The sequence below is a fragment of the Sphaerodactylus townsendi genome, linkage group LG01 (assembly GCF_021028975.2).
Source record: "Sphaerodactylus townsendi isolate TG3544 linkage group LG01, MPM_Stown_v2.3, whole genome shotgun sequence".
NCBI lineage: Eukaryota > Metazoa > Chordata > Lepidosauria > Squamata > Sphaerodactylidae > Sphaerodactylus > Sphaerodactylus townsendi.
In genome coordinates this window covers 153468924-153482683 of record NC_059425.1, presented here as the reverse complement: position 1 = coordinate 153482683, position 13760 = coordinate 153468924, and the positions used below count along the sequence as shown (strand labels likewise).

The 13760-nt window shown below is 42.6% G+C and overlaps 1 protein-coding gene across 2 annotated transcripts in view; it reads left to right on the top strand.

Moving 5' to 3' along the window:
* DLGAP2 (DLG associated protein 2) overlaps nucleotides 1–13760 on the top strand; it is a 164929-nt gene that overhangs the window by 121967 nt on the left and 29202 nt on the right. For both annotated transcript variants that reach the window (XM_048497715.1, XM_048497706.1), the window contains one exon: nucleotides 3784–4133. In XM_048497715.1, the coding sequence (XP_048353672.1) occupies nucleotides 3784–4133 (350 nt within the window). The remainder of the gene's footprint in view (nucleotides 1–3783; nucleotides 4134–13760) is intronic.

The window sequence follows — 13760 nt, the reverse complement described above, 5'->3', positions numbered from 1 at the left end:
TTCTCTGTTTTCAACAGGAATTTTTTTAAAAAAATTCTTTGTCATATAAAACTAGCGATGTAACATTGAGACAGAGATAAGAAGCGGGGGTGATTGATCAGATTAATTTCACGTAGAACTTGTGATATTAATGTTTAGTCACGAGCATAAAGAACGCAATTTTATTGACTTTGTCAATTTTACCCAAAATAAGCAATGTAACGTTAAGGGGAAGATACACTGTGTCCACAGTTAGGGGCTGGTGAAATTGACAAGGGACTGCCACAGGAACAATTGTGCATTACTGCCACTCTAATTTGTTTGGAAAATGTGTTTTGGGGGAGGCTTGTTTCCATAGAGCTTGTTGCCATGGAAGTCCAAGAAATTTTTGTTTATATTTATATGTTTAAATATTTATACCCTGCCTTTACTGATGGCTCTAGGTGACTTACAGATCTAAATTCAGATCATATAACATGCAATAAACCCCAAATAATGATATGGCAGACAGTTGCAGCTGCAGCACCAGCAGCTATGAAAGCAGTAATAGCCAGCTGTTCTGTATGCACCAGGATAGGGTTGGCCTACCTTGATCTGGAACAGTTGGGAACAATAGACTACAGAGCATGTAGTAGGTAGAATCCCCTGGGAATTAAAGGGACTCTTTGTAATTTATTGAAAACTGAAATACACAAGGGCAGAATTCTGTTTGGAGTTCAGTCAACTGACTGATTAATGTCCTGCTTACATAGTGGGGAGAAATTTACATCTTTATAAAAAGTCTGAGGAATCTACCAAGTAATAAAATGGCCCTCAGTCCAGGCAAGAAGGAAATGGTACTGGTTGGTTAGGCTGATGTCCCAGTGGGTACAGTCAGTGGTGGGATTCCAATAATTTAACAACCGGTTCCGGTGGTGGGATTCCAAAAATTTAACTGGTTGTTTACAGGCAGCATTTTAACAACCGGTTCTGCCGAAGTGGTGTGAACCTGCTGAATCCCACCACTGGGTACAGTGCTTCATATTTTTGATTGGGAGAAATTGTCTTTGACTCCAAGTGATGTTGGATTCTGCCCTCCTGATGAAAAAAACAAATTAAAGTAGTGACCAAAAGCACATTGGATCATCTGGCATAGCAACAGGCCCCTAAATGGACTCAGCTAATTTGCACTGATCTGTCCCAAAATAAACTAGGGGCATGTGTATTGTAACATTCCTCTACTTGAGGACCATCCTTTAAGATGTCCCAGAAATTTCAGCGGGTGAGGAATGGTGCAGTTGAATTGTTACCGGAAGCTGGAATGTGCCTGTTACACTGGTTGTAAAGGTCTTGCACTGGCTGCCTGTATATTTCCAGTCCTGCCAGATGGCATCTCCCAGTGCAGTGCCTCTTTGTCCCTCAGATCAAGGCTTGTTTAATATGTCAAGATAAAGGCCATTTCAGTCATTGTGTTCTACAGTGGCTCCTGTATTCTGGAATGCCCTTTTTGAATTTATCACACTGTTGGCATTCCAACATAATAGATGGGTTGTTGTTCTGAGCTAGCAATTCATCAGCCAAAGCTTGAAACTCTTTATTTCTGAGGCTGCCAGTTTTCTATCATGGTATCTGGATGTAGAAGTGAGGAGGCTAAAGAAAGTGCTAGTGTTGGAGTTCTGCTTCTATTTATGCTGCTATAAAAACACAGGATGCCAGCCATAAAATAAAATTGGCACCTCACTGTTGTGAGTTTTCTGGGTTGAGTGGCCATGATCTGGCTGTGTGGCCATGGTTTTTGCTCCAAACATTTTGCCTGCATCCATGACTGGCATCTTCAGAGGCATGTCATGGTGAAATTTGTTTCTCTCCATCTCCTTGTGACATGCCTCTGAATATGCCAGCCATAATTGTGGGTAAAATGTTAGGAGCAAAAATGACCGGACCACAGCCACACAGCCCGGAAAACCCACAACAGCCAGTTGATTCCAGCCGGAAAGCCTTCCGCAAAATTGGCACCTCTTGTTTTTTCTGTTTTTTTTCATATACACTTTGGTGCAAGAAGGTTGAGGTTTTTTTTGCTTTGTTGATTGCTTTAACGTCCTGCAAGAGACTATTGTTACATGAATGGGGATCACTGAGGAGCAAAGTGGCTGCCGTTCATGAATGACCATTGATATTTATTTACTAAACTTCACTAAGCAAACTATACGCTGTGCTGCAGCTCTGTTTAATGGCATCCCCACAGCCCCTTCTCTTGTGCAAAGTTTGTACCTAGCGGTTTGTTGTACAACAGAGGAAAGGAATTTTGAACATTTCTCCAGCAGCTCATTTCCCCCTCATTTGTGTTTTACTCCATAACATAGATCTCCCACCCTGGCCTAAAAAAACAGGAGTGGGGAGATATTGAGAGAGAAATGGGGAGGGAAAAGAAAGGCTGAGAATCCCTTTCCTCCTTCATCCTTCACTCCAAAATATCCCCGCCCTGGCCTAGTTTGCAAAAGAGAAAAGGCAGGGGAACTTCACTACATGCAGCTGCAGCATAAAGTGTGCCCCTGAGAGGCAGTTTGGGGGGGAAAAACTTGTAAATAAATGCCTATAGTCCTTGAGTCAAAGCAGCCTTTAAGATGCTAAAGTTGCAGTTTGAACCTCAGTAAGCCTTTCCAGTGTGTTGCCTCTAGGTTTGTTTTACACAAAGCACGTGAGAGAGAGGCCCCTTCCACACATGCAGGATAATGCACTTTCAATCCACTTTCAGTCCACTTTGCAGCCAGTTTTTACTGTGCCAAATAGCAAAATCCACTTGCAAACAATTGTGACAGTGGTTTAAAAGTGCATTATTCTGCATGTGCGGAAGAGGCCAGAGCGATTTGTTCCCTTGTCATTAGGAGGCAAACTAATTTAAAACAGCAAATTTTAAAGTAGCACAGTGCATCTTTCATCAGTGCATCTTTCATCAGTTGCACAGATAACATTGACAGGATTTCCTTAACAATGTTTTCATTCCCAGACACACTTTACTTTCTTGTTTAGCTGTAGTTTAGAAGAGTCCTGTTGCCTTTTGGCCCAGGCCTTAGAAGGCTAGTTTTATACTAGAGTACTTTTACAACTATCTGAAATTGGTTTGGTCATGTTTCCTACAATTACAGAATCCATATCAGCTTTGACCTGAAGAGAAGAGGACTGTGCTTCTGTTTCCACCAGGGAGCACTAGTCAATGGGCCTTTCCTCACTTACCTTAAGCCCCGCGCTACTTGAGGAGAGTAGCGCGGGGTCCCCCGGCACTCCCCACGAGAGGGGCGGCGACAGCGCAGCCGCCCCGACGCTGCTGCTGTCGCGCCCCCTCAGCGCGAGGCATCCCTGGCGCTCTTGCAAAGGGGACACCTGGGCGCGTGCCAGGGATGCCGCACGCTGGGAATTGCGCGCAGCGACGGCAGCTGAGGGAAAAGTGGGAAAGGCCCAATAATTATCTGGGTATAAAGTCCAGATTTCTGGCCCTCCCTCTCTATGCTTAAACTTATTTATGTAAATTCTTTGTCAACTCCTGTGGGATTTTTTCTTCAGTGTGGCTAGGACTTCTCACTGGAGCACAAAAAACATTCACAACCACTGTTTTCTGTTTGAAATAAAAGCACCCTGTTGCTATGACTACCATTCTCCACATGACAAAGAATTTATGCTGATTGTGAGGCTTATAGATGAGTTTATTTTGTAACTCCTTCCAGCTTCTGGTAGCATAATCTGGCTTTTACTATTCACCTTCCATGAATCACAATGAGACTTTTTATTAATCATGTTTTCTCTTTTCTTTCTTAATTCCCTTCATAGCTGTAACGTATACGAGTTACAAAAAAACACCACCACCTGTACCCCCTCGTACTTCCTCTAAGCCACTAATCTCAGTTACAGCACAGAGCAGCACAGAATCAACGCAGGATGCCTATCACGATAGCCGGACTCAGAGGATTTCCCCATGGCCTCAAGATGGACGAGGGATGTACAACTCTACAGACAGTTTGGATAGTAACAAGGCCATGAACCTCGCCATGGAAACTGCAGCTGCCCAGCGCCATGTGTCTGAGAGTCACAGTACCTCAATACGAACCAGCGACAAGGCCATCCTAGTGTCAAAAGCTGAAGAGTTCCTGAAGAGTCGGCGTTCCTCAATAGGGATTCAGGTAGTCTGTTATTAACATCTGTTCTGTGATGAGTTATTTCCTTCAGTTCTGTAAATAGCCCTAAATGAGTCATTCGGCTTCAGTGGCTCTTTATAACCTGACAAACAACCCCTGGCTGCTTAGCATTAATTTGAATTCACATCATGGCACCATAGCCAGACAGAAGGCTGTTCAGCCAATGTGCAGTGCTAGGAGATAAAATGAATGAATATATCTTTAAAATATCTTTGGGCAGGTTTCTTTTAAAGGTCGATATGAAAATTGTACTGCGTGGCCCGCAGCAGACAGTGTGTTCCCCTCTTTATTTTGCTGTGAATTCACAGTACTTCACATCAGAGTCTTTGACAGTAAGATTATTCGTTATAGTTCGGTGGTTCTGAGATTGTGGGTTGAGGTCTCACAGTGCATTGCTACTGTCTCATTAGATGGGTAGCAAGGCCAGGAAGTTTTAGGAAAGAGTGTGAGATATCCTTCTAAGCCCACTGAGATCAGTGGACATCAAAGTGGCTCAGTTTAGATTTGGACTGCAATATAAAGGGCAAATTTGGTTTACCTTGCATAAGGTGTAAGATGCAGGTTGTTACTAAAATGCAGGTTGTTACTAAGTAATCTTTATAAATAATGAACATGAAAAATTCAACATAAACTTGCAGAAATCTCACATCTGTTAACACTGATCATTTTGGGGAGAGGGGGAATGTAGCATAGAGATCCTTTGCAAGCAATCCAACTGCTATAGTAAATATTCCTGATTTTGACCTTGAAAGAAAGGTCATAGCTTATTCTGATTCTTTTTCCTTCATTCACCCCAAAGTATTGCAAACATATTCTTTATGATAGGACTTGAGTATTTAGCCTTATGGGCTGGGGCTTAAGGGCCTTTGATCTTATTTTATTATTTATTTTATCCTGCCCTTCTTCTAACAAATGTATAGTGGTGTGCACGGTTCTCTCTTCCTGCATTTTATCCTCCTAACAGCCCTGCAAGTTGAGAGTTACTGGCCCAAGACTATCCTCTGAACTTCATGGTTGGGTGGAAATTTGAGCTCAGCCTCATCCCCTGAAGAAAATGTTTTGGAGAAAGGTCTCAAGAACTAGGTCTCTTCAGTTCTCTTTCAGCACTGTAAACTACTGTACATTTTTACTACTACACACCCTGGCTCAGCAGTTCTTATTGCCAATATGCAATATGCAATTTGTTCTTATGGTGTATTATACTATATAGAACAACATTTCTGGTTTACCCTGGCTTATTCAAGTGATTAATTCACAAAGCTAATTCACTATACAAAGTTTTTTTTTCTTTTTGTAATAAATGTTTTGTTAATTTTTTCATTTATAGAACATCAAGAATATAAAGCACAAAGGAGAGTATACACCTAGAATAAGATATAGAAAATTAAAACAAACTACAAAAAGCAGAAAAAGCCATACAATAAATATAAAAATAAAGTAATTAAACTTTTTTTTATAAAATTGTGGGAGATTTACTTTCCCTTACTTAGTTACTACTGCTATACTGATATCCAAATATGTGAACTACCACCACTATGCATGTTCACTTGAATCAAGTTTTACCATTAAAAACCATTCATTTCAAGTAGCTGTCAGGATACTGCATCAATGATCACAAAAAAGTGCAAGGAAATAACGGACAATTAATTAAAGGTTATCTGGGTGACTGATATAAAGAGTCAAAGTTCTCAGAAGGAAGAAGAATGTAAAAATGATTCCTAAATATTTGATTAATGTCATTAGGTTCAGTTCATTTGTCAGGAAGACACATTTGCATTTTTGACCTTATTCTGCAGTAGCTCTGCAGCAGAAGTTCACCAAATACCGTTTCCCCGAAAATAAGACATCCCCTGAAAATAAGACGTAATAGAGGTTTTGCTGAAGTGCTAAATATAAAGCATCCCCCAAAAGTAAGACATAGCAAACTTTTTGTTTGGAAGCATGCCCGTCAACCAGAGCATGCAGCTGTGGAGCGGAAAAATAAGACATCCCCTGAAAATAAGACATAGCACATCTTTGGGAGCAAAAATTAATATAAGACACTGTCTTATTTTTGGGGAAACAGAGTAGTACAACTCTTTCAACCCCATCTTAGACTGAATGAAAGATGGTCTGTTAAAAACTGCCCTCCTTAAGTGGAATTACTGTCCCTTGTAAACTTAAAAGCCATTCCACTGACAATAATAATTGCATGTTTCAGGAGCTACCATGAAAAGCTTCCCAAGAACATTTGTCTAATTTTAAAAGAGATCTTCTAAAAGCACTTTCCAGGAGTTGACAACATAAAATTTCTCATCATGTCCAGAGCCCATAAAATGCAACTAGGTTTGAACAGAAATCTGCCTATCCACCTCTGTCAAATGACTCCACTACAGCCAGTGTATAGAAGTGTCTAGAATGTAGCTTAGCATCAGCACAAAATGTTCAGGTCAGCTTTTTCCCACTCCTGGATGCTGAGGCAGTAATTAAAAAATTGGACCTTTAATGATTCACACTGCAGTACTATACTGCAATGAAGTATGGGGTGGGGTTACAAGACAAGAAGGGGGGGGGTTGACAGATGATAACGAAAAACTCAGAGAAGTGGCTGATTGAGATGCTAGATTAATTTCCTGCTCAAACCAGAAAGATAGTGGTGGCTACTCACAAGTGTTTCCTATAGAGACCTGGTTGAAAGCTGATACTAGACCAGCATACCCTCCCCATCTCTGTTCCAGCCCAGTTTATACAGACTTCTATCATCTAAGGGCTGTATCTTGTCTTTATATTCACTGTTCTGGTTCGTGTGCTTGCGAAATCTCGTAACGTTTGTTCAGCAGTTTACACCAATACAGTTGAATCTCTATAGCAACAAGGTATTGGATGTTCAGTCTTTATTGCATGCTTTTAAGTACAGAAAATGACAAGCATTGTTTGGCAAAGATATGCACTCTAAAAAGTCTGAATTGTACATTTCCAATAGCATAATGACTTCCTTGCCTTTTATTTAGCAAAGAATTCAGTTGAAAAAACTAGTCCCAAAAGGCTAGAAGCATCCTTGAATTAAACACCATGGGAATAAACATTAGGGGAATAATAAACTGGCCTGCAATAAGAAAATTTATTTTATAAACCACTTCTCAAATTGCAGTGCAGTTAGACTTCAAGTTGCTGCTCAATGAATGCACATCAGTCCTATCTAAGTTCAGATCTCAGCTCAGGTGGTTTTCTGCTTTTCTTCTCATTGCCTGTAAAGTAAAGGTAAAGTTTCCCCTTCAGTTGTGTCCGACCTTGGGGTACCACTGCAAGCAGTGATTTCATAGGCAAGCCATTTTTGTGCGGTAGTTTGCCATTGCTTTCCCCAGCTATTCTTTACCCCCTAGCTATGTGCTAGGTACTCATTTACCGACCAAGGAATGGATGGATGGCTGAGTTAACCATGAGCCAGCTGCCAGGATATCTGACCCCCAGGGGACTCGAACTCCTGACCGTGTGAGTGGCAGTGCAAGCACTTAACCACTATGCCACGAGGCTCCTTCATTGCCTGTACATCAGCCAAATTGGCAAGGGGGACCAGCAACATGCCCTTCCAATTGAGTCAGCCTTAATATTCACTTGTGCTACCCAGCCCAAATGAATATCAATTTCCTTATCCATTTCCTTTGGACTGGCTAGCGACAGGTTTCATTCTGTGTGTGGCTCAGGATATGAATGTCTTCCCTTCCTCTGCCAGACCACAGCTGTGACGTACTGGACTTTCTCATCTATTGCAAATGCTTGCAATATTTGGTGTCCTGGACAAACTTTCCTTCAGCTCAAGATGAGTGGGTAGATGCCAGCCATATTCGGGGGCCCTGCTTAATCAAAGCGGTCCATAAAGCATACCCAGGCCACCCGGGGGGAGGACCTTAAGGGAGGCAGGAATGTCAAGCCTGCTTTTCCAAAGAGGGCACTTTGTGGAAAGTTGCTTTCGCTTTGGCAGGTACTTGGCTATCTCTGGTTTGGCCTTGGGATGGCCTCTTGTCCAAACCTTTCTATGTGTTTCTGTTCTCATGAGGGGGTTGGGATGTACCAACTATATTATCAACTGATTGGCACCTTTTTGCCAGAATTGTCTTTCCTTTGTTCCTTGAAGTCTGTCAATAAAATCCTTGAAAACTATCAAGTGGTTTGTTGTCTAATCCAGGGAGTTGTCTAACTTCTAGCTAATCTCAAAGGCCCTAGTTACTGCAATTAAACTCTCAGTCCTTGGTTCTGGTGGGTTTTCCAGGCTGTGTAGCCATGGTCTGGTGGATCTTATTCCTAACGTTTCGCCTGCATATGTGGCTGGCATCTTCAGAGGTGTATCACAGAGGGAAGTCTGTTACACGCTGTGTCCAGAGAGAAGGAAATGTTTGGGGTATATATTGTCCATGTCCCAGGGTGGGGAACCAATCATTAAGTGTTTGAGTGGAACTTGTTATGCAAAGATGTGGTTGATAGTATTGTATTGTGGGTGGGGTTTATCAGTCCAGGGAGCGATTCACATTTTCATGCCCTGCAGCAGCAGTAGTATTGGTGAATACAAATCCTGTGTTTGGGTGGAGTCCATTGTTCATGAATTTAGCATGCCCTTGGGGTTTGCGTTTGGTGTTTTTAAGTACTGGCAGCCAAGCTTTGCTAATTTTCAAAGTCTCTTCTTTCCTGTTGAAATTGTCTTGGTGTTTGTGAATTTCATTGGCCTCCCTGTGCAGTCTGACAAAGTAACCCTCTGACTTGTCCAGAATTTTAGCCACAGATGCAGACAAAATGTTAGGAACAAGATCCACCAGACCATGGCCACACAGCCCGGAAAACCCACCAGAACCAGTTGAATCCGGCCATGAAAGTCTCAGTCCTTGGTTTATATTCAATTATTGCTAGATAATCTCCCAAAGTTCTGGGTGCTAAACCTGTTCCCCTAAGCCTCATATAAATTACAAATGATGTTTCATCTGTATGGTGCCATCATCTGCCAATCATCTGTTAGACCTCCATTTCTGGAACTCTCTAAAATGTATGCAGCTGGCTCTAGAACCAGTAATGCCAAGTCTCCACAGTGCCTGAGGCGTTCTCTGGCCTTCCACTTGCTAAACATGCTAGCAGTCTGAAGCACTCTTTCTAGAAACAAAATATTGAATCAGCAATTACATTATTTATATAATGTGAGAAACAAAATATTGTGCTTAAGGCACTGCAGAACAGAAACTAAAACGATACCCATAAACTGAAGTAATGCTTTAAGCCTGAGACGAAATTACATGCATGACTGAGATGTTATCACTCCAAAATCTCATTGTAGCATTGTTCAGCTTGTGATCCCAAAGATGCACCACTGGCGTGATAGCAAAAATCACAGGAATGCTAGCTGTCTGTTGGCACAACCCACACCATGGACCATTCCTTGGCACGCCTTTCCCCTTGAAAGTAAACTCCAATATCAAAAGAACCTGCAGAATCAAAATGCATCTAGAATTCTGCCTCTGTAAACATTCCTTTTGTATTCAGAAGGGTACAACATTCTTGTCTTTGGAGATGGAGACACCATGGTAATCTCTGAGAAAATCAACTATTTGTTAGGCAGCCCAATCCAAAGTGGGGGGAGGGGTAGAGAGGTAGTTGGGGAAGACGATGCGGCACTGCCTCTAAAGAGGCAATCAGCGATGTCGGCACCAAGGGAGGAGAAACTCCTTTCTCTCCTGGGAAAGCACCAGTATTGTACCCCTAGAACCTTTCAACTACTAGCTGGCCCAGAAATCCCTGTGTCACCCCTCCTGCCCCAAAATTCTCTGTCACCCCCCTACTGCCCACCCTTGATGCTTCCAACCCCCCTTCTGCCCCCTTTGGGAATCCCTAAAGTAAACAAATTAGGTAGGATTATTCTATAAAGAGGGGTAGAAAATCATATCCAACCCCCACCCCACCCCCTTTGAGGTCAATATGGCATATACAACTGTGCTGCAGGTCCCTTGGCAAATTTGGTCTGAGGCTCTGAAAGGCTAAGGGGAGAGGAAGCTTCTTAGTTGTGCATCCAGGGGTTTTCTATGGTCAGTTTCAACAATGTGTGTTTGTACCATTTGTAGAAGAGACCCATTTTACCACATTTCTTGCCATAACGGCCATGAATTGAAGTAGCCTGGCTTTTTGTGTGTTAACTCAACTGTTTTCTAAACCTTCAAGGATGATTTTGCCAATTACAGCTGCACTTAGCACATCTGAATTTAACAGTTTTATTTACATATTTATAAGATTAAGTACATTCCTGGCTTTCGCATTAAATAACGGTGGGGTGACGCTGAACCGCACCGGTATGCACTTCCATGCATAGCAGGATAGTTAATTACTGAATTTCTTAAATTCATGCTCCAATTTAACGTGGTGTGTAAATGAACAGTAGTGATATGAAAGAAGCAGCTTAAGCTTCTGTAACTCTTACGGTGTTCATTTAACGTGTGTGACTCTGCAGGTGGAAATCAGCTGCCAACTCCACATCAGCCAGTTACAGAGATCACATATTCAGAGAAATAGTAATGCCCTATGCTCTAGCCCACAGGTGTCAAACTCGTGGCCCTCCAGATGTTATGGACTACAAGTCCCATCACCCCCTGCCAGCATCATGCATCATCTGGAGGGCCACGAGTTTGACACCTATGCTCTAGCCCATAATAATGTTGCAAAGAAGGGGAAACTGAAAAAAAAACTGTTTTCAAATCTTACAAAATACTTCGGACATTTTCTGGCATGTATCCTATCTGTATTTCTAAGCAGCTGAGAAATGTGGCAGGGAACAGGTGGCAGCGAGAAGTGGGCTTTTTGCAAGGCTGAGGCTCTCTGGCCATGCACAGGCCTCTGGATGAGTCAACCTCCAGTGTGTGTGTGTGTGTGTGTGTGTGTGTGTGTGTGTGTGTGTGAGAGAGAGAGAGAGAGAGAGAGAGAGAGAGATGCTCAAAGGGTACAGCAGAGGCATTCCAGGGAAGCTAAACTGCACTGCTTTGACTACCAAACAGCCCCAGCTCAGGGCCTTCAAGCTGACTTTGGATCCTGGGAATGTTTTTCTCCCAGTTCCCCTTAGGGTTGCCAGGTCTTACCAGGTGTAAAATGAGGCCTAGGCATCAACATCATTGGCAAAATCATTGGGATATGATTGAAGTCTATACAATTATGCATGGGGTAGAAAACGTTTACAAAGAGATTTTTTTTCTCTCTTTCTCACAATACTAGAACCAGGGGGCATACATTGAAAATGCTGGGGGAAAGAATTAGGACTAATAAAAGGAAACATTTTTTCACGCAACGCGTGATTGGTGTTTGGAATGTGCTGCCACAGGAGGAGGTGATGTCCACTAACCTGGATAGCTTTAAAAGGGGCTTGGACAGATTTATGGAGGAGAAGTCGATCTATGGCCACCAATCTTGATCCTCCTTGATCTGAGATTGCAAATGCCTTAGCAGACCCGGTACTCCAGAGCAGCAGCAGCAGCAGCAGCAGAAGGCCATTGCTTTCACATCCTGCATGTGAGCTCCCAAAGGCACCTGGTGGGCCACTACGAGCAGCAGAGTGCTGCACTAGATCGACTCTGGTCTGATCCAGCAGGCTCCTTCTTATGTTCTTATGTTCTTAAAATGATGTTATTTCCAGAAGTCATGTCATCATGTTTTTGATGACAAGGGAGATACTGTGATATTTGAGCCAAACGTTATGGTAGAAACTGTTTTTACTATAATGTTTGTCCCAAATACCTGAGCACCTCTCTTATCAGTGGTGACATCACACCAGCGAGGCTTAGGCCTCATTTTACACCTAATAAGACCCCACTGAATGGGATTTCTGCCCCTGGCAGGAGTGGTAATCCTAGTTGCCCTCACTCAGTGGCCTTGTATAGGAGCAACAAAGGAGCAAACAGGAGGGATAACCAGTACTAGCTCTCACAGGGTAAAATACTCCTTGGGAGAAAGTTCTTAAATTGGAGAAGGAACTGGGAGAAACCAGGTCAGGGAGATAAAAGGCCCCAGCTGAAGGAAGTGACAGAGAAAGCTGCTGGGTGGTATCAGCAAAAAGTTAGCAAGGAGAATAGTGGTTGTCCCAAGATCATTCAGTGAGCTTCTGTGGTGAAGTGGAGATTTAAGCCCGAGTTTCTAGTTGTACCTGGCTGTATGATATAGAGAATGTAACCATGCAAAATAGCTATTCGCATTTATTTCCTCTTTTTGCAGACATGTGATCTTATGGGGTACCCTTCGCTTACTTGGAAATTAAAAATTCTTATCCCCCCCCCCCCCGTTTTTAACACCCTGGAGATTTGTTTTCCCTCTTCATTTTCCAGATTTATTTTTGTGCACTTTGCACTAAAATATTTACTTTGCCAAACTGCATAGAAAATCCTCATTTGGCACCAGTTTCTACTTCTAGGCATGGCAAGCAAATGAAAGGTATTAAAATGTGGAAGCAATCATTGGGGTATTTAGTCAGTGTCAGCACTGGCAAGCTGCACAGAATGATAAGTTGGAATGGTAGAAATCCTTGGGTTGGTTTTCTGGCACAAAGGATGTAATGATATTCAAAACTATTAAAATACAAATTAAAAGTTCAGTTTTGATCATCTTCTTCTTAGAGATTACCAGTGGCAACGATGTCTTGAGCTAACCACCATCCAGACCTTTTTCTTTTGGTCAAAAGCCAATGGAGGCTTTTCTGTATCCTCACATGCCAACTACATCCATCTTCATTAGCGTGCACAATTAGTAAAAATTTTAATGCATACTACTTTTCCGTTTCAACATCTCCGAAATGGCTGAATAAAATTATAAAATAATGATATTTTTGGAAAATGTTGATTATGCAAAATTGATATGCACAAATCCCAACTTCACCTTTAGGCAACTTCCAGGTTTTTCTGTTGGTGTGCCTCCTGGTTCTGATCTGCCCTTATCACAAATCTAACAACAAGAAGAAGAGTTTGGATTTATATCCCCTCTTTCTCTCCTGTAGGATACTCAAAGGGGCTTATAAACTCCTTACCCTTCCCCCCTCATAACAAACACCATGTGAGGTAGGTGGGGCTGAGAGAGCTCAGAAGAACTGTGACTTGCCCAAGGTCACCCAGCTGGCGTGTGTGGGAGTGCACAGCCTAATCTGAATTCCCCAGATAAGCCTCCACAGCTCAGGCGGCAGAGCAGGGAATCAAACCTGGTTCCTCCAGATTAGAATGCACCTGCTCTTAACCACCACGCCACAAGCAATCTTCCCCATCCTTGCAGGGGATAGAATTGCTGCAACCCTCAGAGAACTCATGACTCCACTCAGGAATCTCTGGATTCTGGCACATCTCACATCCCACTTCATGACTTAGGATGCCATGGCAGCTTAGATCCCCTGATCCTAACATTATTCTCTGCCACGTTCCAAAAAAAGGAAGAAGAGTTAGGATGTATACCCTGTTTTTCTTGGCCATAAGGCTTACAAACACTTTCCCTTCCTCTCCCCACAACAGACCCCGTGTGATGTAGGTGCGGGCTGAGAAAGTTCTGAACAAACTGTGACTAGCCCAAGGTCACCCAGCAGGCTTCATGTGTAGAAGTGAGGAAACAAATCTAGTTTACCAGATAAGAGTTCAC